This window comes from Gamsiella multidivaricata, assembly GCF_025024155.1.
Source record: "Gamsiella multidivaricata strain RSA 2152 chromosome Unknown BC939scaffold_15, whole genome shotgun sequence".
Lineage (NCBI taxonomy): Eukaryota > Fungi > Mortierellomycota > Mortierellomycetes > Mortierellales > Mortierellaceae > Gamsiella > Gamsiella multidivaricata.
The window spans coordinates 88432-113789 of NW_026251723.1; the positions used below are offsets into that span (position 1 = coordinate 88432).

The following is a 25358-nucleotide window of genomic DNA, read 5'->3' on the forward strand; positions in this document are numbered from 1 at the left end:
AGACAACAAACAACCAAAATAAAAAGGACAAAAGTATGCTTTCTGTTCTGTTCTGTTCTTTGTTTATCTGCTCGTTTGATGTTGTTGTTGTTTTTCAGTGTGTATGTATTTACAAAGCTTCCATGATTCTAAGTCGTCTATCGAAATGCTATCATGCCTATAGGAAGACGGTGGGCAGGCGAACGAGGGCGAACCTAGTCTCCTTGTGGCTGTGGTGTTGCTGGAGGTGTTGATGCTGTTTTGCCTGCATGTTCCGAGAGGTATTGACGGATAAATGTGGAACTAATCTTGAGGCTGACCTCGTCAACTTGTGTCTCTGTGGGTGAGATCACATTGATGACCTCAATGTCCAGCGAAGGCAGGTTTCTGTTGCGACGTTCCTCGTTTACTACATAGAGATACCATAGAATAAGATATGAGTTAGTTGATCCTCGGCTTTTTGAAAAAAAGAACGAATCTGCAGCGGCAAGTGCGGTGTGATGTTTGTAGGGTACCTGCTGCCCCTCCTTTGAGGGTTTCCTTGGAGACCATGAGGGCCTGTAATTTGTCATCTGTGATCGTAGGTCCATAGATATCGTGAATCGGGACGACCTTAAGATCATAGCGAGAATGCAGGAGTCATGTTGAGTTAGTTGATTTAAAATTAGTCGCCTTTTGTTGGGAAGGTATAAAGAGCAGTGGAGGAGCGTAGATTACTTCGTAGATGAGTTCACGTTTGAATGTGCGTAAGAACTTTTCAACGGCGTGGATCCTCCTATCTAGCGGCTCCATGTACTCCTTGAACTTCTTCGTCTTCAGCATCGAGTCGTCTACGCAACGTCGTTACAAGTATCAAAATGGTCGATTCATTAGTCACTGCCGATCGCTTTCATTCGTTACACCGCAGACACACACACCCATACAGAAAGACTTTTACCAGTGACTCCGCAGACGACGCGATGACTGGTAACCCAGGCTGTCATGGAGAGAAGGATCTTATGTCCCGCATGGAGATGATCGAAGGTGCCGCCGAGGGCTACATCCTGGTACTGTCCCTCTCGGACCCGAGTAAAAGGCACGGTCGGATCAATAGCTTCGACAAGATGTTCGTGTACGGCGATCTCGGGTGTCAGGTCCAGAGTGAAGATCGGGAGGGCGAGATATCCCCGATTCGAGCGTGCTACGTTCAGGGCTTCTAGGGATTTGATTGCTATTTAAACCCAAAAGGAAACGGAAGGAAATATGAAAAATAGGGTGATTAGGAATCATTCTGTGTGGGATGGGTAGATAAAAACATTTACCCTGAGTGACCGAAAACTTGCTCCGCGCTGTTTGTTCATACTATTGGGCATGCCGAGGAAGACATCGAAGGGGACTTGATCGTCCGATCCGGCGCCGATTTCATACCCGCAGGATTCTCGAAAGACGATATCGAGTTCTACGAGGGGCCGGCGCAAGGCCATGGACTGCTTCGTAAAACTGACGTAGAGGGCCGAAAGCAACCGCTGTACGCTGTGGAACGACCCCGATCCTGAAATCGATGGCGACCGCGTCAGCGCCGGCGCCGGTGTCTCTGTGTTAGAACCTTCTTTCGTGGATGCTGTGGTCCTGGTGTTCGGGTGGAGAGTGTTGGATGGGTTATTTGCAAAAACTTCTTCAGCTTCGGGTCCAGCCCCGGCTGGGGAGTTGGAGACGGCGATGGTGAGACGGCTGACAAGGACGAGGGACCGTTGGATGGCGTGGAAGGCGTCGTTAAGAGGTGCGTCCAGGTCCGGGATGTGTAGGAGCAACAGGCCATGGGCGTGGTTCGAGGCGTCGACTGTCATTTCGTGTTTGATGCTGGGGTGGGGATGGCTGCAATGGAGAGAAGGAGGGGAAGAGATGCGTCGGAGGTAGCGGAGAAGAAGGCGTGTCGGAGAAAGAAGTGCCGAAGTTGAATGTGGGAAAGAGCACAGACACACACCAGGGACCGAGCACGCAACTTCATTAGACAATTGCACAACTGGGCACTGAATGCGTATTATCATCCGCATACACAGGACGTTTCAAACGCGTCCGTTTCTATATTGCCTCTTTTTTTTTTTCTTTTTTTTTTTTTACAAATACGCTATGGCGCGCATGCGTTGATATATCCAGATGGCCATTGATGAACCCGGGCTAGGGCTTCATCGACCAAGGACAATCAGTTCAGCATGTTATTCCTGAGGAAACGCGTCTTGCCATGTCTCATTGAGATGCCCAAACTGTCTTCTCTCGACTGTTCTCTCACTCAAATCCTGTAGGCTATTTGTGCGAATTCCTTCTTTGAGTCATCGTATATATGCTCCAAGGACTTTTCGATGCAAATCCGCGCTGTTCAAGTGAAGAAGGATAACCAATGGTAAACAGTCATTGCATTTTTCCAACCTCAAAGAGCTAAAGCAAGCAGTAACGCGTCGTATGGTCAAGCAATTTTGTGCTTCTAAAAAGTTGCACGCGGGAAACTTGTATTTGACACATAACTGGTATCTTTTGCCTTAAAACGTTGTATCGAAGAGGTCCCTCTTGAACCTGTATATCGCAGTGTCAAAGAACGTTGGTGTTCCTCCATTTCGGTCCTGCTCAATATTACCTTCTTTTGATCTCAGTTTCCGCCTCCATTCAATCCACACGCGTTATTCCGACGTGCTTCTTCGCCGCAGTAACGTAGTTAATGCTCATCCACCTTATGTTACACATACTTCTGCCAGCGTTCAAGAAAACACATATGCGATTTAGACTACAATGACAACCATATCCCTCCAGTGCATCCATGAATTTTGTCCGCGCCTTAACGATGGTTCATTCTTGTTTCCACAGAACTTTTCAAGGGCGGACAACCTATGTTCGAGTATTAGATAGTCGCAAGTCAACTTTGAGACTTGGCAGCACACACGATAGCAGTCTTCAAGATCACTTCGCTGCCTTTCTTGTACTCGCGATGGTTGCATGCGAGGTGATATGCAAGGCTACATTGAAACCCATACAACATAAGCTAGTCAGATTAGCTAGCTCTAGATGCCAAATCGTACTAGACGGGACCACCATTCTTGAGGGCGATAGGACCTAGTTGGAGCCTTCACGAAGCAACACTAGCAGGAAGACGAGCCGAGAGATCCCAACTAATTGCAAGGCAGGAAGGAAATTGAATTTAGCAACGTGAGACAGCACCAATTCCTGTATCTGGTTGGTTGTATAGGGTGCTGAGGGCTGGGGCAAAACATCGAGCAGGTTTTTTTGAAAGGTTTGGCAATAAGAATTTAAAGAGCTTTGTCCGATTGCCCGGCATCGCCTCCAAGGAGTCTCTGAGAACGATTTCCGCAATGACGCGCGATTGCTCCGTATTTATTCTGGGGATAAGCTAGCCAATAGCTTATAATGTGCAATGCTGCTCGAGGCACTCCATACTGAATTTTAACGCTTGCTATCGTTTTGATACAGGGCGTGGACCCAAATTGATGGTGATCTGTTCAAGTAGCCAACGTCCGTATATGCTCTTGATCCGCTCGTATTCGTCCTTTTTACTGCCACCGACTGAGGACGACTGGAAAATCCCAGTTTAGAGGCCTGCCTGATTTTTTGCAAATTCGCGTACACTTCTAAGCACCTGTTCTTCGTCTCCTTCAAAGAGCAAAAGCTTGATTGTAAACGGATGGCGCGAAGAATAGAAGAACAGCGATGAATACTTCATGAACGGTGTCCAATAATAGCGTGAAGACCTGGTGTGATATCTGTCCTTTGGATACAAAGGACACGCGCGATAAGCAACCAATTATAAACAGACTACACTGAATAGATATTTTGCTTTTTATTGTGTAGACTGAAGAGGATGTGCATTTGTGTCTGCTTGGTCATATTTAAAGTAATGGGTATGCGCATACATTCTTTGCTTTCCTATGGCTCACTCTATTTTGGGAGATTATCTGATTTGCCCGGAAACAGGTCTATTGTTTCCAAAAAGGTGTTTAAATGAATGAATACCATCGGAATGCACATACGTCAAGAGTAAATATGGTCTTTCGTACACGACTGCAGTACCTCAAGTTATTTAACGCGATGCTTCAATAGGAGAAGGCAGCGTCTGATTATTATTTTTCCTTCCCTGTTTGCATATGAATCCCTTTTCGCAATTAAGAGCTCGACGATGACCTGGCAGAGGCAAACGATCTCGAGGATGACTTGCTGCTACTGCTACTTGAGGAGGAGTCCGAATCAGAAGACGAGCTCGGGTCATCGTCTGAGGGCGAGGATGCTGACGAAGGTGACGACCTTGGCGACGATTTCTCTGAATGAGACTCATCCTTCTGCTCCTTATCATCTTTGCCCTTGGCCTTCGCGTCCTCGTCCTTGCTAAGAGAGGCCGCCTTGCTCTTCTGTTGCTGCTGCTGGGTCTTTTCCGGCATGCTATCCTTGTCCTGCTGCTGAGTCTTCCTCATCTCGGCCTTTTTAAGTGCGACCTCCTCCTTTTTGCCGGCTTTGTTCACTAGAGGACGTCCTCGCCTCTTGGGCTCATCCAAAAACCTGCGTGCGGCGGCCACGACTTCGGGATCATCCGACTGGAGGTCCTCCTGCGCTTTATGGATAATCTCCCTGCGAGCCTTCTCCTTCCTGCGACGCTCAGCCAGGCGCAACTCCTTCTGCTCCCCTTCCGTGAGATCCTCGGGATCCTTAGACATCAGCTCTTGGATCAACAGGTCATTGTTGATCTTGCGCGACGCTCGTGCAGAGTTCTCCTGAGATCGATGGCTGGACAGCGCGGCGAGAAGAACTTGTGGATCGGCTGAAGGCGATGATGAACTCGAAGCAGATGACGAAGAAGATGGAGTAGGGCTGGAATCGACAGCCGAGTCCACTTCCCCTGCAAATGTGTAATATAAAATCAGTGTAGAACGAGATAGTTGGGTGAGCAAACTAAAACGCTTCGAGTCCATACGTGCCATTTACACTCCAGGCGAATGACGAGGAAGAGGATTCGACCGCGTACAAATATATCAGAGCGGAGAGCACAAAACATTGATCCCATTTTATTGTATCCATGGTTGCGCGGTATCCCCTCTCGGTCTAGCAAGGTCGAGTCCATGTAATCCCGGTATTCCTTAACTGGGATCATTTACCTTCAGCGTCCGCCTTGCCTGTTGCTTTGGCCGCTTCCTTCTGTGCCTTCTTCGCGGCCTTCTTCATCTTCTTCTTGTCGGGTACAACCTCCGCGCTGTTGTTACTGTCGGCCTTATTGTTGTTGGGCTGAGCTCCAGCGGCCTTTGCTGAAGCAGGCTTCTTTTGGAGTGCAGGGGCTTTGGATTCCGCGGAAGCCTTCGACTCGGCGGCAGGCTTGGATCCTGCGGGCTGTCCTTCCTTCAAGGTCCCCTTCTCTGCCTCCTGGGCCTTGCGCTTTTTCTCGGCCTTCAACTGCTTCTTTGACAGAGCAGGTGACTGCGTGGCGGTAGTGGTGTCTGCTGTGGAGGATGAAGATGCTGTGGACGACTGAGCAGACGGGTTCGCTGCAGGGGACTTTGTTGGAGTCTCGACCGCCGCCTGCTCCTTGTTGTCGCCGGCCTTCTTGGCTCTGGCTGCCTCTGAGATCTTCATCATGATGGCCTCCTCCGCGTCATGTTCCGGGCCGGTTGTTGTTGCTGACGCTGGCTTGGCAGCCACCTTCTTGTTGGATGTGTCCTCCGCGGTGTCCTTCTTCTTCTGGATCTTGACATTGGTGGTGGAAGTAGAATCCTCGTCGCGCTTTCTCTTCTGCTGCTGTGGGGCATCGGCGACAGGCTTGGCGGCGGCAGAGGTGGAGCTGCTGGGCTGCTTCTCGCTGTTCGAATGACTATTATCACCGCTGGTGCTGGCGGTGTCAGTAGTGTTCACGACAGTCCTGTTTTGTGTCTTGGCTCCTTTTGGTCGACCAACTTTGCTCTTCCTCCTGCCAACCACGTTGACAGTGTCGAGCTGGTCAAAGACATCGCAGACGAGAAAAGAGTCGTCGAGATCAAAAAACTCCTTGTTTTGGAGACCCTCAATCACAAAAGTTTTACTATAGACCAAGCCGCGCGATATGGAAATTGGTTAATCTCATTGCTCGCACGTATCCAATTCGAGCAATTGTGTGCGATGCAGCGCAGGAGCCAACTAGCTGCACAGCCGCAAAAGGGGCAAACAGCAGAAACAAGCAGAAGCAGCAGGGCCGACACGCGATAAACTGAGCAATTGTAAACAAAAGCACGCACAAACGCGATAAAAAGCGGCCCATTGCTTTGAACACGCACTTACGAGTCTTCAGTATAGCGGGCCTTGAAGTTACTGTCGATTTCCTCCCTCAGTTCCTTCACAGTCAGTAACCCATCCGCAAGTGTTAAAAATCTCTTCTCCGTCGAAGTGGCGGAGGCGGAGGTTTGTTGGTGCTGCTGTGATGCAGGAAGGGTGTACTGCGGGTCAACTCGGACCTGCAGTCTGTACTTTGATGACCCGGACATTATTCGAAAAAAAAAAAGTAGGGAAGGATCCGAGGCTAGATGAGTGTGTTTAGAGTGATGATCGAAGATGATCAGCACGGGGTGTGTGATCTCTATTTTTGCGGGAATTCAAAGAATTTTTTGGCTTTTTCTGCTGCGATGACGGAGGCAGACATCGAAAACGGCTGGGAATTTTGTTAAGGGAATTGTTAAGGGAATTGTTAAGGGAATTGTTTAGGGAATTATTGCCACAGATGTGGTCTGGCAAGGTGAAACAGGCACCAGGCACCAAGAAATATTTTCTTCATAGCCCTGCACCTGTGCATGCATACCATCGAATGCTACAGCTTTATCTATAAATTTGATGCGTTTATTGTCTTTTGGTAGTGTATTCTTATGCGCTGTGTATCTGACAATGAAGATGACAAAATGAAAGAGAAAAAGATTAAGAAAAAGAAAGAGAAAACCAGATGCAAGGTAGAATTGTGAGTAACAACGTGGAGGATCAACCTCCTTCAACACTTATGCCTCCGTTGATTCCGCTGATGTGGTCGATGCTGCTGCAGTGCCTGTCAATTTGCGCTTCTTGGACCGATGTGTCTTCTTTTTTGATCCGCCATTCGCCTTGGCATCCATCTCACGCTTACGCTTCTCCTGCTTCTCCTGCTTCTTAGTCGAGCCCGTTGGCAGCTTAATCTCGCTTCCAATCAACACCAACATCTGTTGGACCAGCGAGCGCAGTGCTCCGCTGTCAAACCGTGTGTCCTCGCTAATCCTCTGCAGCAAGGGCCCCAAGTTGTCGGTTTCCCAGATCTCGGTCACACTGCGATCCTCAGAGCGCTTGACCATCCTTGCAGACAAAATCGCGAACTTCAGAATTTCCCGAAGACGAGCCACATTCAGCCCCTTGGTAGAGTTCTGCTCCTCCGTTGATTCGTCGAACGCGCCCTCGAACGTCTCGACCAATGAATTGCGGATCAATGGCAGGGTGTCCAAGAAGAGTTGCTCGAACTCGGGTGTGTTTTTGTTGGCAAGACGCTTGACCAGGGTTGACAACATCGTGAATGCCATAGCCTGACGGAACGACTTGACAGCTGCCTTGGGGCTCGTGTATTCGAGCAATGTGCTCGACAGATGCCATGCAAGGTGGGGAAAGCGGTTAATAAACTCGAGAAACATCTTGGCGGACAAGTTCGAATTCTTGCGCGTCATGAACTCCTTCAAGCTGGCGCTATAGAGAGCAACAACATGATCCTGCTTGGCCTTAAGAGCAGCCTCCTCGGGATCGACAGCAATAGCCTTGCTCTTGGCACTGCCGCGGGTCTTCTTAACTGGCGTCTCTGCCTTGACTTCGCCAACTGCAGTCTTGTCATCCTGTCCACCGATCAACACCTTAACCAACAACAGCGACAGATCGCCGCACAGGCCAGAAAACTTGGCATCGGGCGACTTCTTGGCCAACTCGTGCACCTGGCTCAAGATCTCAAAGACGTGCTCATCGTCACACTCGCGTGGGTAGTCCTTGATCTTGGCAAGTTTGTTGCGGAGCAGCGCCGAGATCTTGTCGTGGACGGGCTTGTTGCTAGCCGAAGGTATGAGGACAAGCGACAACAGCGGCACAATCAGCTCGAGCACCAGCGCGTTTGACGATTGCTTCTTAATGTAGAGTTCCAGCAGATCGAGGACCTTGTTTTTGAAATGGATCAGCGTCTGCTTAACATCCTTCTGTTGCGCCTTGGCCAGTTTCTTCTGCTTGAAGATCTCGTTCAGCTTTTCGTCGAATGCCATCATCTGGTCATCATCCAGGAGCTCCTCCTCGGATTCGTCCTCGGATTCGTCACCATCCTTGACGTTCAGAGCTGCCGCCAACTTTTTCCTGAACTCCTCATCCACGGGAGCGTCGTCATCGTCCTCGTCCACCTCCATATCCTCCGACTCGTCCTCGTCAGAATCCTCCTCCTCCTCCTCTTCCTCGTCATCATCCGATTGGTTGTGAGCATCAGCCTCGGCGTCCTCGTCCTCCTCTTCGTCGTCTTGCTCTTCGCCAAACATATCGTCCTTGTTATCCTTGGTCTGGAGGGTCGAAAGCATCAACTCAAGTCCAGTCTGGGTCATCTTGTCGCAAAATATCACAAAGACTTGCTCAGAAACATGACGAAGCAGAGCTGATGGCTTGATCAGGAAACTGAGAAGGATATCGATGATGACCTCCACTGGCTGAATCTCCTCATCATCATCATCGTCCTCGATCGATGCAGCCTTCTTGCCGTTAGCCTTCTTGGATCCCGACGCAAAGACCTTGTCGTAACAGTCGTGCAGCTCTCCAAGAATGCTAGTCGAATCCTCGGGCTCGACGTAAAGCTGGAGAATCATTTGGACAAAGAGCAACTCAAATGCCTTGTACTGAGCTTTGAGCTCCTTGGACGCCTTCTTGCACTTTTCTTGAATCTTGGTGACAAAGGATAAAGCAGTCTTCTTGGCCTTGTCAGCGTCGTCACCGAGGCTAATCAGGTTGTCAAAGTTCTTGCTCTTCTCAAGATCGACCATCATGCTCAGGGCAAATGAGCACCAGAAGGTACCATCTAGCATCGTGCCGTTCAGCTTTCGGCTATGGTTGACGGTCTCAATTTCCTCGTTCTCCTTCTTGGCGGTCAGGGGCGCCATGGTTGACAACTCGGCCATCATACCGTAAAAGCGGTTCCTGCAGTGCTCGCGGGTGGCGGCAGAGAGGGCTGGTGTAGGCAAAACATGGGCTTCTACGTATTTGGTCTTGGTATCAACCTTCTTGATGTCGAAAAAGGCGTGGACAAGATAAAACTCGAGAATGGATTTGATCCAGCCCTCTTCACGTGGGACCTTGGGGTTGCGGAAAAGAGAGAACATCTGGTCAATGGCCCACTGTCTGCTGATATCGATGCGCTTGCCGCGCTCTACGTTGTTTGATTCAGGACTCTCTTGCTGCAAGAACGCCTCGATGAGATATTCGAGGTAGTGCTGAATGTGAGAGACATCCAGTCCGCCCAGCAGTGTCTCGACAGTTTTGGAGCGGGTCAAGCGGTCGAAGTTAGGGTTCTTATCCAGAAGTTGAGTAATCAATGTCAAGCGGACAGCCTCATTCGTGTCGGCCTTGGCGTGCATGGCGGCCATGGTGTGCTTGGCGGCCTTGTTGAGGAAGCGATCCTCGCTCGAGAGGTTGTTGACAAAGCAGCGCATAAAGTTGGTGGTGAAAACGAGCGGAATCTGATCCTCGCTGAGGACAGGCAAGATTTTCTCAAAGATTTGGAACCCCCAGAACTTGCGCTCGTGTGATGAGCTGGAATCGAAGAGGGTGGCTAAGATGGACATGATAACAAAAAAGACCAAGATTGTTAGACCTCCAACGATCTGTCGTCGAGATTTTCATCCATAACCAGACAATCACGTATTGCCGTCGTTTCATGAGACAGCTTCTCAGGACTTACAATCGATAACGACGTTCCAAAAGTCATTGAAGGGAGCAATCTGTGTTTTGGGAGTGATGGTGCTGAAGTAATGAGCGAGGATGCGGTCCCAGACGGGGTGCAGGTTCTGTCTCCAGCTTGATGATGCCTGGGTGCCCTCCTCAGTCGAGGATTCTTTCAGCAGAAGACCGAGGAATTTTAGGTTGGAGGGATGAAGAATGACGGGGTTCTTCCATGATTTGCCGAGAATTTTTGTCCAATTGATCTGCTCATTCTTGGGCAGGTGTTTGTTGACATCATCCAAATGCTCCTTTAATACCATCGCCACGCTGAGCTGATCTGGAGTGTTGACACCTTCCGCAAAGATTGTATCGGCGATATATTTAACTGACTTGGGGTGATTGACGATCTAGAGAGTAGGTAGATTGAGATCGACGATGTTAATCATGGTTCTCCTTTCCGTATGCCAGGTGATTATAATCCTACGAGCGTGCAAACACACATTTGCATACCTGAGGAAGCATTGTTACAAGAACCTGGTGACAGCACTCGGAGAGATATGACTTTTCCTGTGAGTACTCGGCCAGATCGTTGACGATAAGCTTGATGTCCTCCTCTGTTGTCTTCGGCCGAGTGAGCATGCCTGATTGGATGATGCTCATGTATCCAAAAATCCGTCCGAACATGTGGTTCCTCTCCTCCTATATTTAATTACAGCACAGGTCAGGGAGAGATTCCATGGTTAAGTATCACCTTTAGCCATGGATCGTTGAGAACTATTGAAACCCTATGAAAAATAGTTCGCCTTCGCGGACGAAATGCTGCGGGATATGTCCAATTACCTTGCCCTTCATAAAGTTCTTGATCTCTGTGAATCTGAACAACAGCTCGAGTACGATCTTGGCCGTCAGGAAATTCAGTCCGATCAGCAACTAAGGAGATAGAGGGGAAAACACAATGAATCAACTAGTAAATATGGCTGTCTGATATATAAATTGAATAGCTCCAACTGGAACCTGTGGGTCCAGGACGACTTCCAGAATATAAGATGTTGATATGCCGTACCTCAGTCAAGGCAAGTGAAAATCCCTGGCGGGCTGCCTCACGGTCGCTAGGAAGACCTCTAATAAGACGCTTAAGGGCATAGACAACATCAGGGTGGCAGAGCTGATCGAGCCTCTCCTCGGTGATGTCTTCTGCATAGGGATCAAGTTCACATTGATGTGCATTCTGCAAGACCGCAAGGGCCTTGATGAGTGTCAAGGCCGCGGCATTGCGCTCTGCGACATCCAGTGAGGCGAGGATGCCGAAGAGTGGCAAGTGTGGCTGACTCATTTCTGACGAAGGCTGTATATGTGAAGAAGGTAGGCGAAAAGGAGGAACGGACACAGGGGAACAGCGGACGGGAGGGGATGAAGTGAGTAGCAAACGCCTAGTACGTTCAAGGAAAAAAAAAAAAAAAAAATGCTGTTGAAGTTTTGTTGACGAAGGTGACTGTTGGAATCACCAAGCCGCATCAATCTAACCTTATTCTTGCCAAAAAAATTGGTGGCAACAAAAAACAAGGAGAGACAAGCAGGACGCTCACTCCGGTTCCCAAACTGACACTCACTGCTCTTGAATCCGCACCTGACATGCTTGAGTGATATTCCATATCTGAGTCCCCGCCATACATTTAGATGGATTTGTGAAATTCTCCGCACTTTGCGTGCCTAATATGATCATCTTTATCCACTGTTGCAGGTAGTAATTACGGATACCGAAGCTGAAACTGACCCTCCTTGTTGGGCCGACAAGCATAGTCACCCCTCAAAATAAGGCAGGCGCAGGTCACAGAGCACATATCAAATGATTCAATGCCATAACGACCGGCAACTCCCTTCTTCTCAACATTATGAATGCTGAAAAGGGTATGGATGGAGATGAAATTAGGTTCGATTGCTGGAATGTTGCACAGACGTGATAACCGTTGCGGTTTCATTTTTCTCAGTATCCAACAATTGGTGTAACAACAGGGACAAACCTGGCACCGGAACAAGATATTTCAGCTGCAAGGAAGTGCACATTCTCGTACCTCACCCAGCACACAAGCTAGTCTTTGCTCCTGCAGCCCTTCAATAGTCTAACGTGACGCAAGTAAAAATAAAATAACGGCAGTGCTCTCAGTGAGGGTGACAATAAAATTCGGAGCCATATTTGTCTTGGAGGAGCCTCGATCTACTGCTGAATATGGTCGCCTGCCACTGTAAAGAGTGTCTGCAAACGTGTCCATGAAATCCACTGCACATATGCTGTGTAAAGGATGTAGATTGGATCTACATAGAGAAGCCCTGAACCGATTCAAGGGCAGACCAACAAAGGTCAAGGGTAATCGGGATGGGCACACGATGACACTAGCAGCTTCCTATCATTGTCTGCCATTCCCACAAGCCATTAAATTCTAACGCCGAAATAGAATAGTCCGTGGCTCTTAAGGTGCTCCTGCTGGCCATAATTGGATATGTCCACCTAGCCATTTTTATCGCCTACATGATCATTTTTGTACTCTGCTCTAGGCCCTAGGACCCGAAGTCGGTACCTGTATTTAATGACAGGTCCGCTGCATCCGGTTATCCTCTTCTCTTTCTTCTTCAAGCCTTTGCAACTTCCCCCTTCACTTGGATTACTTCCGCTAAACACCCATACTCTCTCTCTCTCTCTCACGTACCTAGCCCTCAACGTCCCCCAACCCTCTACCCACCTTACCTTCACGACACATCCTACCTAACTCACTTCTTCAACATGCGTTTTTCCATCGTCGCTATCGCTGCCGCTGTCATCGGCGCCGTAATGGCCGACCAGGCCTATCCCACTGTTCCCACTGGCGATACCAAGTGGAATGCCGGCAAGAACTACACTGTCACTTGGAATCTTATCACTACTGAGAAAGTCGCACTCACCGTTGACCTCTTCAAGGGTAACGCCAGCAGCCAGACCCTTGTCAACAAGTTTGGTTCAGCCAAGGCTGGGGCCACTTCTTTCCAGATTAGCCTCCCCAAGACTCTGCCTGCGGACTGGTACTCAATCCGCGTCGGAGATTCGTGGTCCCACTACTTCATGATCAGGTCCACAACCGGTGCCACCCCTACCGGGGCCATGCCCACCCCTGTCTCTACCGCGACTGCGTCTAGCTCTTCCTTGCCCACCGTCGGCCCAGCGACTGTGTCTGCGATTGGCGCCAAGGCCGCGCCCACCGCTGCCAACACCCCAAACAGCGCCGCATACTTGTCTGCCGCCCCCATGGCCATGGCTGCCGCTGCCGTCGCTGCCGCCGCAATGGCTTTCTAATTCCTACTGTAGAAGAAGTTAAATACGGACGCTGTATAATTTAGCACAATAAACAACATTAAAGCTCGAATGCAATGCACCAGGTAGATGCTACAGAGTTAAAAGACAGAGAATTACAGTGTGTGCGTTGCCTTCAGTCGTTCGCTGAAAGAAAGGACTCAAGGTCTTAGCGTGCGCCTTGCCCGTAACTTCTCGTTAAATGAAAGAACAGAGGCTCTGACGCACTCTTAACCTTCAATTGCTCGCGAACATGACACTTTTCGGAGGACAGAGAACTGATCATGACAGCTCCTCCAGGAGTAGCTGCCGCGAGCCATGGATATGCCTAAAGGTCCTGAGGGCCAAACATATTGCCGATTGACGCAAAACTTCGCACTCTGGTGTTCAACTGACGCGAAAATCTTCGCTCTGGGTGTCCAATTAACGATCTGCTGAGACCCAGACCAAGGCGCTCGCCGGTCACGATCTTCGAGTGGCGCTTAGCAGCCCAGATCACAACAACGCGGCGCGGGGTATAAATTTGGGGGCGTGAAAAAATTTTCTACTCCACTTCTCACCTTCCTTCCCCTTTCATCGCTCGTCTCCAGGTTGCTCCATGGTAAGTGCCCCCTCATCTTTTTACCCTCCAGACCTATTCAACCAAGTCGACCTTTTGAATCAACGTTGTTCTTTAGAGCTCATTCGTGAACGCGATGAGAAGAGTAGATCCGCGATTCAAAAAGGGAATTCGACTTGTCTCTACCTTGTGTGAATGATGAAACCATATCTTGTCTTCATGTTATCTTATCGACCATGGTGATACCTTTACACTCCTTCGCTGAGGAGTGTCATACTTGCCAGTATAATCCACTGACCACACATTTAAAGAAGATTGTTCCCTTAATTATTCTTTCATAATGTTTTCAAGCATGTTTTCTAATGAACATACTTCATTTATCTCGTCGACGATGCATAGGTCTCATTACTCGGTTTGAGATTTTTGGCCATAGATGGACCACGGATGAAAGCGAGGACACCCAGCCATGAGTGTATTATGGTGAGTTTGGCGTCTTTTTCAATCCACTTTGTACAAAAGGAAATTTGATTTAATGATGAAGTACCATAATTCGCAGTTTCCACCGAAGGGACCATGTATAAGACGATTCACGGCCACTTCCTTCTTTCTCCTTGTGAGGAAGTGTCAGTGAAGCGATCAGAGAGCAGTATGCCATCGTCGAGCGCTGTGGATCTTGTCTTTCCCGATGCTGGCTATAACTTCCTTGGATGTCTGATTACAAATCTTTCCTCGACTTGTCTCTTCCAAAATTCTTCTGAAGTACCTTTGTGCGATTAAGATCTAACAATGATTCTTGTATGTCAATTGACAACAGTAGGCTGTTCATGCTGCATTTATTGGTGCGCGACATTGCGTTCATAGATGCCGTGAAGGGCTACGAAGATCTACACGATGTCAAGGTAATAATTTGAACCACCATGCTTTCAGCTTCAATTGAACATTCCGCGGTGGGCTTTCTCAGACGCTGGACTTGAAACCAAGCAAAAGAAAAGATTCAGGGACATTAGCACCGGGTTAAAAGAGAGAAAGAGGAGGAGCTGTGTGGATTTCGATGATGAAGTTACATTTATACAAATTCTTGATAGGAAAAGCCGTCTTATTGCTTCCGAGATATGTGAAGCATGACGAGAAAATGTTATCTGACAACAAAACCACCTTTTGGGCCTTTGCACTCCTCGATCTCTCCACTATCCCGACCATCCTTGTCGATCCTTTTTTTTTGTGTTCCGATGCGGCTGCGAGGGCTTTGTGGAGAGTGTCAGGTTATTTGTCATTGCATCATTAATTACATCGGATCATGGTTTTCTAATCGTCCTTTTGGTCGTTCTGTTTGACATGATCTTAGGTTCATTTTGTCTGGCATACCCGGCAAGTCTGCACAGTCGTGTCTCGTCACACAAGGTAAGTCAGAAATCAAGTCCTATAGCGTAATATACTAAATGTCGAAAATAAAGCAATCCTCCAACAGATATGTCTTTCTATCGCTCTATGTTTCGCGTATTATGGCTACTTGGAATAAAATGTGCTCTTTACTTGAAGCGGCAGGCATTCTTTTTCACATATTTCGTCTCGATGGTGCTGAAGCAATCCGAGCTGTGAAATAACTTAATATACTGTGAGGGTAGTCCCTAGAAATGAGGGTTAGACACAAAGATTGATCAATCAGCGGAAGCACAAGGAAGTAAACGTTTAAAGAAAAAAAACTAACGCAACGCGCACATGCATCCCGCACCCAGGTCGACAGATGCATGGCGACTTCATACTATACCTTGATGCACCCGCAACACGGCCGTCAGTGCACCCGTTGGCATCTCTCTGCGCACACGGCCGACCAGAGAGTACAGCGATAGGATCATCAAAAGCAATTAAATGTGAGATCCATGACACCGCTGCCAAGCCGGTTCATTCAACCTTTTCTTTTCTGTGCATTGAAGGCAAGGATGAGGTAGACTTACGTTGGGCCAAGTATACTTGCTTGATGAAGGTCGAAGGTCGCAAGCACACTTTTAGTGGTGGCACGTCCTCTCGGGAAGAACGTCTTCGGTGACGTATTTTCGGTTATTTTCCATGAAATCTCATTGGGTTACATTAGTCTGTTCCTCATTTCCAGCACCGCCCTCATCAAACATGTCAACGAGCAACCACATCGGTCCAGGTTTTCGTGGCGACGGCATCTTTAATTGCCCCGAGAGGCTCAAAGTCCATCAATTTTTCAAGGATAATACTCAAAACATCGCTGAATGGACAGTTGAAAAGTTTATGCAACAATATCCACACCGGGTCGATGAATTCCTGGGCGGACTGAGAGCGATTTCCGATTACAAAGCCGTTTCGCAAATAATACGCAGCTTTTGCGTGACTCAGCTACGGTATCTAGACAGCGAGTTCGATAAACCGAGAATACGCCTTATGCGGGCAAAGATTCAGGCGACATCCAATAACGGCGTGATCAAGGAGAACACGTATGTGTCATTTCAGCACCGTGCCATAGCCCAGCAGGAGAACGATATGCGGTCAATGGCTCCGTCGCCTCCATGTGGCAGCGGAACGGATACACGAGAGATGACTTCTCTAGAGCGGGAAGTAGCAGTGGGTGACCAATACCTCCAGACAGAATGGCATAGCGAAAATGCATCTCTGGGTACGTATGCAACTTGTCGTTGATGATGAGTGTATAATGAAATGAGCGTATCTATTAATATTTGATTGGCTACTTCTGATATTTGGTCTGCGGTTCAATATAGGCCACTTTAGGAAGTTGAATCAAAAGACGGCATGGCTTAACGGGCCTGAGGACTTTCTGTCTCGCTTTGATGAGTTTGCAGAGGAGCAACAGACAGCGGGCAAGAAATATACGCTCAGCAAGGATAGGATCGCAGACATGACTGAAGAAGGAGAGTTCTCGCTGGTACTGACGGAGGTCGAAAATGAACTCGCCCTAGCTGATGTCCTGGACATCGAACCCCTCGAACCTGACAATCAGGTTGACTCGCTGCTGGGCACCATTTTCGCTAATGAAACGATACTTTCGAGAACATGCACCTTGCTGTTCGGAAGCTAGGCTACACAGACGATTGTGTTTACTACATCTCGCAGGTATTCACTGGAATGTAAGTGATCATTAGCTGTATGGAGTAAGTGATAAGCATGGAATCGACATGACCTTTAATCGATACGTGAATTTTGCAAATAGAGCCCGCCATTTACGCTGCAATAGACTGCAGGCCAGCCCCAATGAGCAGCAATATTTCGATGATCTTGTGGTTCCTGCTTTTGAGGGTGCGTTTGCCCTGTCTAACTTTGCGGTTCGACGATTTGAGGTACCCGTGTACGGTTCTAGTGGTCGCCGAAATGCCGGTAAGGATCTCTTATTTGAGCGACAGGCGCAAGGTCACCAAGCAGATGCAGTTGTGGAGACAGCCGAAGCTTTACAGCTTGTCATTGTCAAGTGTTCAAAGATGTCTGAGAATACAAGTGATAAGGAAGCTAGGGATCATTATAAACCTGCACGAAATCTCAAGGATACCTGGACACGCATCTTGAAGGAGACCGTCAAGGACTGCAAGCAGCCTCGGCCCTTCGCTATATTCAGCCTCCAGGTGTACGAGTCGGATATGACATTTCTGGCAATGGATTTCCGTGGATGTTATCGGCTCTATGAACTGGCCACTGTCAGAATCCCAAACTCTTGCACGTCGATCAAGAAGTACCTTGGCCTCATGCTGAAAACCTGCGTTAGCTTTGCTGGACTGGTGAAAGCGCATCATAGGAGCCTGGACCAGTTGACAGATTTGAGCTATGGGGAACGACGTGCATTTGGCTTAGCTCTTCGCAGCATCGAAGTCACTTCCGTTTCCCCTACAAAGATTTCTAAAGCAGGGAAACGAAAGCGTATGGAGGACGATGGAATATGATTCGCGCGCGGGAACTGAATACGGGATGAGGACCATGTGGCAGCCTGACTTTATCCAAAGAACGCCATCGACGTGTTGGAACAATAGACTGTACATAACTTTCAAGAACCAATTTCTGTCCTAAGGTATATTCTTTCTTTTCGCTCTGAAAGCTATGGTGTGCATTGCTGATCTATGCGAGTTTATCGTCAAACGTCAAGCTTTATGCTACTGCAGCACAGGAGAAGATTTATCTTAGGCTAGCTTCTCAGTAAACGTTACACTGGACTCCCAACATCTTTGACAGGTCGATATCGAGCATGAACAACCAGTGGAGGCTCATCTACAAATGAGTTGCTAAAGCCGCCGCGATGCTAAAATGCTATGGCTACAGCAGCTTTTACAGCTTCCTCGACATACATACGTACCTCTTAGCGAACTATCCTCCTGTGGCGTGGGCTCCATGTGTGTAGTCTTCTTTTATATAGATTGCTCGAAATCTCCAGAAACTAAAATAAAATGAACTTTTGTTCCCTGTTGGAGCCATGCTGTATGTGTGCCCTCGCTATCGTCCTCGCTCTCTTGTCAGCTGCATGTGCACATATCTCTTTGCCTCTGTCAACCCTCCTCGTCATCCCTATCGGCCGCAGCTGCATTGCAGGGTAAGAATGCTAAGGTTTTAACATAGGAGCCGATTGACATCCTCAGTGTCCTCAATAGGCCCTTACCCCTTGTCAGACGCTCAAAGGCGCTAAACAGATCCTCTTCCGAGCACTGTACTTGCATTTTTTTTTTTTTACAAAAACGGTCTTGTCCGCGACGTAAGGTTGTCGCTTTCATAGATGTCATTGTCAAAGACGTATGCCCATGATCTCCATGGAGCAGATATAAATGAATTGACTCAAATATATATATCGTAGTATGAAGAAAGACAATACCGTAGTCGTAGCGCATATTCATTACCTTCCGTATACGCATTGGTGCCGCGTAAGAACCAAAAGTGCTGAGGCCCGAAAGTTTATAATATTCGTCATATCGGCCATGAATTGTTCCTCAGGGTTTTTGGAAGCTGGGGCCCGATATCGCCGTTTGTATGACCGACTACTGCAGTCAAGCTGCGTCGTGCCGTTGGCGTTGGCCCTTCGGAAGTGTGCAGCTTCTTTGGACTACTTAAAATGTGATCCGGTATTCTGCTGCGGTGTCGCCACCGCTGTTGACTATTGATTTTGATCACCGGCAGCAGCACCATGTCGTAGAAGTTGTTATTTCTCTCCTACCTCCTCTTTCTCCTTGAACAACTGCGAAGCCATTGTTGAGAGCTGATGGTTGATAAAGCTCTATTGGGCCCTCTGGATGTTGATGAATTTCCTTCCGGTGAAAACCCAATGTATCCAATTAAAGAGTCTGGCGAAGCAAGTTGCTCTGCAGGGTAAACTCCGCCTTGCTCGCAGCCGCGGCGAGATGTTCTGCAGGGCGAAATATTCTTTCTCACCCCCTTGTTTCCACTCGTAGAGTCGTGGCGAAGCAGGTTGCTCTGCAGGATAAAATTTACTTTGCTCGAAGTCCTGGCGAAGCAGGTTGTTCTGTAGGGCGAATTCTACTTTCTCGCCTCCTTTCCTTTCTGCTTGCGACTGTATTTTACAGATCCTCTTCCGTTTGGAAGCATGGAAAGGGATCTCTCTATAGACAGAAAGAACTATAAAAACTATAAAACTAGCGAATTGTTGGCATTTCTGCCCATTTCTGCTCCCCACCAGCTCCATCTAACTCTCCATCCCCAATCTAAGCTCGATTCTATATAACCGTTTCTGGTAAGCTACTGATCATCTATCTCCCTTTTATTGAAGGAAACGAATGTTCAAATATTCAACAATAAAATATATTTTGAAGCTGATGAAAAATTGGTTCCTATTCATCTAGATTCGATGGCGCCCAGCTTCAAGCAACTTTCTGGACAACTCGATCAGTCGGGACCAGAAGTCTGGTATCCAGTTCTCTTTGTTTTGCTCACTTTCATCGGCGCCATTGCTGCATCGTGGAGGAAATCGAGCCACCAGTCTGCGCGAATTGAGAAACTGGAGAGTAGGGTCGCAGCTCTAAGAAATGAGGAGCCGGAATGGCCGAAGACAAGCCAAGGACCCACTGGCTTAAGCGGATATAGATTAAGTCCATTGAACTCAGCCGCCGAGCTCTTCAGAGAGCATAAGTCTTTGACAGCTGACAACAATTATTCCCCATGCTCTCAAGAAGCCTCGCACGGACTTTTCACAGGGTGGCAGAGTTTCCCTGCTTCCGGGCATGCGGATCGAGACGGCTTTCTCCTCTGCACCTCAGGCTTCAATACACATATGGCCGGCTACACTTCAGGTGTCCTGCGATTTGAGGACAGTAGGCGCGACAAATATGGGCAAGGAAATAATACAGTATTAATGCCAGTGACGGGAGGTGAATCCTACAATATTCAGGGCGCCCAGAAGGTGTGGTTTATGGGCATGCTGAGGTTCAACATCAAGCGCGATCAACTAGCAATCCCTGTTATGGATGTAGAATTACAATAGATTCTTAGTGGTTCGTTTGGCATATTGGTTGGGTCGTATATTCATACCTTTCGAGTTTCTGAATAAGCAGAATGAAAGTGCAGCTGTTTGATTGCCAACTGCTGTTTGATCGTTATCTTTATTTTATACTAGAACAGTATACCCATGGATTGGTTTGTTATGCGCCTCCAGCAATTACTTTTCCACACTTTACGCCTCAAATGCTCATCGTAACAGAGACTCCCGAGTCGCGATTGACCCATACGCCCAGTTTTGGTCTCTCCAGCTTTGAGGTCTCTTCTTCCTGCTGCACTCGCTCCACCTGGACAATCTCCGTGATCGCGACCACCACACTGTCCTTTGCGTCGCTCGCCTTCTTCTGCACCGTTTCCCGAATCAATGTCTCCGTCTCCGTGCCCGGGAAACTCGTAAAGAAGTACCGCGATCGGACTAGATTCCGCTGATAGGTCGCAGGCGAGTGCGAAATCACGTTCGGGAACGTCAACAGGAACTTTTCAGCGTCGCAGGGAACTCGGAGTCGACTCTGTTCGTTCAGATCGTATTTTAATTTCGCCCGATCGATTTCTTGTGCCATCTTTTGTGAATCGAAGCGAGACTTTGTAGACTGGGACGACGACTTCTTCCAGAATGAGAAATACGATCCCGAAGTAGCCCTGGCTGAATCTGTTGAGGCTTCTGTCAGGGTGATCTCGATCTGTTGGAGCAGTTCTTTCATGTTGTCATCCGTCCGCAAGACTCCTGCACACAAGTTTGTCTGGAAATCCGATGGTTTGACAGTCGGGGGGAGCGGTTTGTTGGGCAAGGATACCATCTGGCCCACATGTCTGTAGTCCAGCAACGAATTCAAATGTTGTGGTGCTGCTGTCGACGACTGCTTCGTGTTCGAACTGCTGTCAACAGATCCATAGCTGGCCGATTGATTTCGTTGCGACCTCAACGGTGCTGTGGCTGACTCGTGCGATTCCTCCACTGTGGCCTTTGTTTTTGAGCATTTCAAGCAAGGGAACATGCGCTCGTGGTGATCGTCGGGATCTGTGCTGCAACTTGGAGGCATCCTCGGGACAATATCCTTGTCGACGATAACGCGGTAATACACGGGTTTATGGGTGGCATTGTTCAGGAATTGGGTATGGTGCTGATCGAACCGCTGTGCAAATTCAGAGTCGCCGAGTTTGGGGCTCGCAAAACTGTAGCAATCTCGGAGGATAATCAGGTCATCATCGTTATGAGTGTGCTTATAGTGATGTCCGTGCTCGTGTTCGTTTCCGTGATGACGGTGACCGAGATGGAAGAAGGAGAACGGGAAAGTCGATTCCGTAGCAGTGGAAGACGATGACAGTGTAGACACAGACGAAGAAGATGCGATGGAAGAGGACGTGGCATTGAAGCGGTAGAGCATTTCCTGTATGACGGTCCTTGGAGAACCATCGCTGTTGTGGGTTCTGACAGCTGCGGGATCGCAGTGCTTGAACAGGGGATCTTCATCACGGAGTGGCATCTGTAGCCTGGCTATTGTCAAGGCAGCCAGTGCTCCTCCTTTGAAAAGTTTGAGAATAAATAAAAAATGAAATAGAAAACAGCCTTGGTTAATGAATGTATGCATATAATCAGCCAAGTAATCGAATCCATGTTGAGATGAATATCCTTACCAAGAGAATGTCCAGTCATCCAGAGGTTGACGGGCTTGCCGGTCTTCTGCTTCAGTTTCTTTGCCGTCTCGAAAATGGTCTGCATGATGGTATTAAAGGGGTTGGTCCTATCGTATGTCGCCCGCTCATAGCAATCCAAAGGTGCTGGGTCAGGGAACAGGGACTCGTAGAAACCCTTGTGGACCTCGCCATAAAGATATTCTCGAGCATCCACACGTTGAATCATTCCATCGATCAGATACTCATCTAGCGTAAAGGATCCGACAAAGAAAAACGCGCGCTGTCAGCCAGTGCACATCCTAGTAATGATTCCTGTAATTGTTGATGTTCAAGTTGGAACTTACTGAAGGCCAAGACCGAGGTGCCCTTGTACACCAAGAGGATGGACTCGTCGTTGTAAAACAACCCTGCATAGGGTCCTCCCAGGGACTTGAGCTCACTAACTCCCATGAACCGCATTCCTAGCAGCTGAGCCTTCGCATCGATGGTCTGTTCACTCGCCTGCAACAATGCCGCTGCCTCGGCTCGTTGAGCTTCGCTTTCCATGTCACTCATAATCAACGATGCACTTTTTACGAGGTTGTCATCCCGCTCGTACGTCACAGTGGAAAGGATGAGCATGAGGTTGGCAAGATAATAGCTGAACGATGGTTTCGACTTTGGTTGCATGTCGGTCAGCTGCTTCAATGCCTCGTCTGTACCGTGAGGGTCCACTATATCTGTAGGTAAGGAAAATCTGCATTAGTCGATCTGCATGGCCACTCAAACGAGCTTCGCCAGATATATATATATATATATGTTTTTCGCAAGCACCGTTCCCCTACCAGTAGTGTCAAACATCAGGATTTGATCCTTCAAGAATAGCTGGAATGCCTTCCTGCCAAGGGTAGTGTATGAGCTCCAAAGGATAACGAACGTGATGGTCCATTGACAGAAGACCAGAACCCCTATCAGCGCTGGAAGAAGGCCTATAGCATAGAGCTTGCTCCAGAAGCCCCTGCCTGGGATCGTGGATGGTTCCCTTAGGTTGCGGATGTAGAGGGCGAGTCCATCGAGCAAATAGTTGACGAACTCCATGGGTTTGATGGAGACACGCTCCTTCAGCGGCTGATGAGATTCATCCGTTACTGTGGTGTTAGTGGTTGTCTCCAAGCCATTGAAGTCTGGAAGACCGGAGGAGGGGCCATGAGAGGCGCAGAACTCTCTAAGGTGTCGATCACAGACGGGAAATTTTTCAGGTACGGGCTGTGATATAGATGTGTGCTGCGTGTGCTGTGCAGTGTGCAAGTGGTGCGGTGCAGGGACAGAGGCAGTGGCACCAGAACAGTCGACAGACCAGGACATGGTGAAGATGTGGGGGATGAAAATGAAAGAAGGGCGATCGTGAAGGGAGGGAACGAAAGAAGAGATGAAAGAGAAGAAGAGGGATAAATAGAAGAGAACTGAAAAATGAACAGGAATGCTGCATGGAATAGAGAAGGTCGGGAACAAATGGCGCGAGCGTGGCGGAGGACAAACACGCAAACGGGAGATAGCGGTCGGACATATGCTGCATTCCTGTGTTCCTCTCTTTCCATTCGATCCATTCGGTCGAAGAAATATGAAGGCACTGAATTTTTTCTCCGAGGAAAAAGATGAATTCGTCCATCCCATTTATTCCTATCAGAAGGCCCGCTCGTGTCGATGTTCATTTATTTGTTTGTTATTCTGCCATGCTTTGCACTTTGTCCTGCATGCTCTTCCCGTTCTGTTTGCAAGTCGATTGATGAATCTGTTTCCCATTGGTGGTACACATGCATTTGGTTTGGTGCTGTGTGTGGGTGCTCTGATTCACCTGCTCAGCATACGCCCTCGCCCTCGTGTAAGATCTTTCGCTTTGTCTCTTTGCCTCGAACTTGTGCCCGAATAGTAACTCAACAAATGTCATTCGCATTAGAGCGAATACCTGTCTTGTGGCGAAAGGTTTTGCGGCGAATCTTGTGTTCAGCCTTGAGAGCGTGCTTCTAGCATGCTTATCGTCTGAAGGGCAGTGAGGGGGACATGGTCAATTTACCTTGTTAGGAAACAAGTCGGTGGCATCGAGGCTGCTTATAACGGATGATAGCCCAAGCCTCAAGATATAGCATTGCAAAGAATCCGACTCACGTTTGATTTCCCATGACTAAGATTCATCCTAGTGCTGCTAGTAATATACCACATGAAGTTGAAGCACCAGATAGACAGAGTTGGTTTCCTGTACCAGAGACACTTGGTACTAAACCGAATTGCGCTCTGTGAAGTGAGCTGCGGCGGCCCCGTGGGTTTCGAGGAGCCAGAAACTTGGGGAATAAAGCGTGAGGAGTGGGAGTGGATGAGGGCAATTGGTGGCACAAGAGCTGAGGGGGGCAGAGGATCTGCATCTGCTGTACTGGTCCTTGAAAATAAAGCGCAGAAAACACCCTGTCGCTTGAATGAAGTAAAAAGGGGAGCGACGCGCATGTGTAGTTAATTACCCATTTGTAGTCATCGTATAAAGAATGCTCAGCATAGAGCCAGCCGCAGTCGGTCAGACTCATTTGCCGCGCTGACCAAGAACCAGAGCTCAGCGTGTTATGGACACGCTGCTTGCCGGTATAAAGATGCAGCTACCTGTCTACTGGGCCCCCGGTGTCCACTTCCTCCTTCTCACTTCCCCACCTGAACCCTTTCATCGCGCACTCTTCCAACATGGGTAGGCGCATGCCAGCCAGTAATAGTCGATGCTACCCTTTTTCTAAACACTCTACTAACCGCCCTTTCTTCTTTTATAATGCATACACAGGCACCAAATCTTCAAAACCACTCAAGGCAAATCGCCCTCATCCCTATACCCCATATCCTACTCCAGCATCTTCTGCTCTTCCCATGCAGCCTCAGCAACGAACCTTTGATCCGCATCAGGACTTCCACCTTCCGTATCCTCGTCCTTCTCGGTCCTCAACTTCACATTTACAACAAAACCAGGCACCTCTCCCAAGATCACCGAACACATACAGAGCACATTCCATGTCTGATATCCGCGAGACTTCTGGCTACTACTACGAGGCCGAGCAACGGAGGAGAATTCAGCTAGACCTAGAGAGGATGCGGATCGAGGCTTACGGATTAGCGGCCGCAAGGTCTTCATCCTCCTCCTCTAGAGCACACCCACAGCCTATCGTCAGAGCTCCGTCTACAAGGGGCACGTACAACTCGACATTAGCACGAAGTGCCTCCACACCTCGCGTAGTATCAAATTCTTATGATGGACATGCGAGACAGAACAGTCCCCACGAGCGAGCCATGTCCATGATCCGCGAATCCTCCGGCACGCATCTGTAGTGATATGCTGGATCTAGCTTGGTCTTAGTCTTGTCTTTTACATTACCATAGTCATGTAATACACCAATAGATTCTTTACTTCCCCTGCTTTAGTATTTCTACCCGATTTATTGCTAATCGGCAACCTTTTGTCGACTCATTTGGTACCTCCTT

The 25358-nt window shown here is 48.4% G+C and overlaps 10 protein-coding genes across 10 annotated transcripts; 5 read left to right on the forward strand and 5 right to left on the reverse strand.

Moving 5' to 3' along the window:
• Nucleotides 1-46: 46 nt before the first annotated feature.
• On the reverse strand, nucleotides 47-1921 carry BC939DRAFT_443681 (uncharacterized protein). Its single transcript, XM_051554571.1, has 5 exons — nucleotides 1322-1921; nucleotides 917-1189; nucleotides 697-809; nucleotides 495-591; nucleotides 47-388 (listed from the first exon to the last, which is right to left on the reverse strand). The coding sequence occupies exons 1-5, from the start codon at nucleotides 1803-1805 to the stop codon at nucleotides 195-197; spliced, it is 1161 nt and encodes a 386-aa protein (XP_051414743.1). The 5' UTR covers nucleotides 1806-1921; the 3' UTR covers nucleotides 47-194.
• A 1879-nt stretch (nucleotides 1922-3800) lies between these two features.
• On the reverse strand, nucleotides 3801-6646 carry BC939DRAFT_443684 (uncharacterized protein). Its single transcript, XM_051554572.1, has 4 exons — nucleotides 6262-6646; nucleotides 5112-6025; nucleotides 4036-4855; nucleotides 3801-3941 (listed from the first exon to the last, which is right to left on the reverse strand). The coding sequence occupies exons 1-3, from the start codon at nucleotides 6462-6464 to the stop codon at nucleotides 4128-4130; spliced, it is 1845 nt and encodes a 614-aa protein (XP_051414744.1). The 5' UTR covers nucleotides 6465-6646; the 3' UTR covers nucleotides 3801-3941; nucleotides 4036-4127.
• A 319-nt stretch (nucleotides 6647-6965) lies between these two features.
• BC939DRAFT_500809 (DNA polymerase phi-domain-containing protein) lies at nucleotides 6966-11218 on the reverse strand (the record flags this gene model as incomplete). The annotated part of the gene is made up of 5 exons (XM_051560085.1): nucleotides 6966-9775; nucleotides 9905-10292; nucleotides 10396-10584; nucleotides 10726-10815; nucleotides 10949-11218. 5 exons carry the CDS (start codon nucleotides 11216-11218, stop codon nucleotides 6966-6968), a joined length of 3747 nt encoding a protein of 1248 aa, XP_051414745.1.
• A 1300-nt stretch (nucleotides 11219-12518) lies between these two features.
• Nucleotides 12519-13288, forward strand: BC939DRAFT_443688 (uncharacterized protein). Its single transcript, XM_051554573.1, has one exon. The coding sequence runs from the start codon at nucleotides 12665-12667 to the stop codon at nucleotides 13208-13210; it is 546 nt and encodes a 181-aa protein (XP_051414746.1). The 5' UTR covers nucleotides 12519-12664; the 3' UTR covers nucleotides 13211-13288.
• Nucleotides 13289-15798: 2510 nt separating this feature from the next.
• BC939DRAFT_443696 (uncharacterized protein) lies at nucleotides 15799-16437 on the forward strand. The gene has a single exon (XM_051554574.1). The coding sequence runs from the start codon at nucleotides 15834-15836 to the stop codon at nucleotides 16428-16430; it is 597 nt and encodes a 198-aa protein (XP_051414747.1). The 5' UTR covers nucleotides 15799-15833; the 3' UTR covers nucleotides 16431-16437.
• A 434-nt stretch (nucleotides 16438-16871) lies between these two features.
• Nucleotides 16872-17979, forward strand: BC939DRAFT_69122 (uncharacterized protein). Its single transcript, XM_051561838.1, has one exon. It carries the CDS (start codon nucleotides 16925-16927, stop codon nucleotides 17678-17680), a length of 756 nt encoding a protein of 251 aa, XP_051414748.1. The 5' UTR covers nucleotides 16872-16924; the 3' UTR covers nucleotides 17681-17979.
• A 1468-nt stretch (nucleotides 17980-19447) lies between these two features.
• BC939DRAFT_443704 (uncharacterized protein) lies at nucleotides 19448-20306 on the forward strand. Its single transcript, XM_051554575.1, has one exon. The coding sequence runs from the start codon at nucleotides 19585-19587 to the stop codon at nucleotides 20215-20217; it is 633 nt and encodes a 210-aa protein (XP_051414749.1). The 5' UTR covers nucleotides 19448-19584; the 3' UTR covers nucleotides 20218-20306.
• On the reverse strand, nucleotides 20307-23367 carry BC939DRAFT_443706 (uncharacterized protein). The gene is made up of 4 exons (XM_051554576.1): nucleotides 22691-23367; nucleotides 22211-22585; nucleotides 21867-22112; nucleotides 20307-21753 (listed from the first exon to the last, which is right to left on the reverse strand). The coding sequence occupies exons 1-4, from the start codon at nucleotides 23208-23210 to the stop codon at nucleotides 20414-20416; spliced, it is 2481 nt and encodes an 826-aa protein (XP_051414750.1). The 5' UTR covers nucleotides 23211-23367; the 3' UTR covers nucleotides 20307-20413.
• Nucleotides 23368-23570: 203 nt separating this feature from the next.
• Nucleotides 23571-24402, reverse strand: BC939DRAFT_443707 (uncharacterized protein). The gene is made up of 2 exons (XM_051554577.1): nucleotides 24012-24402; nucleotides 23571-23885 (listed from the first exon to the last, which is right to left on the reverse strand). Exons 1-2 carry the CDS (start codon nucleotides 24342-24344, stop codon nucleotides 23850-23852), a joined length of 369 nt encoding a protein of 122 aa, XP_051414751.1. The 5' UTR covers nucleotides 24345-24402; the 3' UTR covers nucleotides 23571-23849.
• Nucleotides 24403-24572: 170 nt separating this feature from the next.
• Nucleotides 24573-25270, forward strand: BC939DRAFT_526782 (uncharacterized protein; the record flags this gene model as incomplete). The annotated part of the gene is made up of 2 exons (XM_051561383.1): nucleotides 24573-24594; nucleotides 24667-25270. 2 exons carry the CDS (start codon nucleotides 24573-24575, stop codon nucleotides 25203-25205), a joined length of 561 nt encoding a protein of 186 aa, XP_051414752.1. The 3' UTR covers nucleotides 25206-25270.
• Nucleotides 25271-25358: the final 88 nt, after the last annotated feature.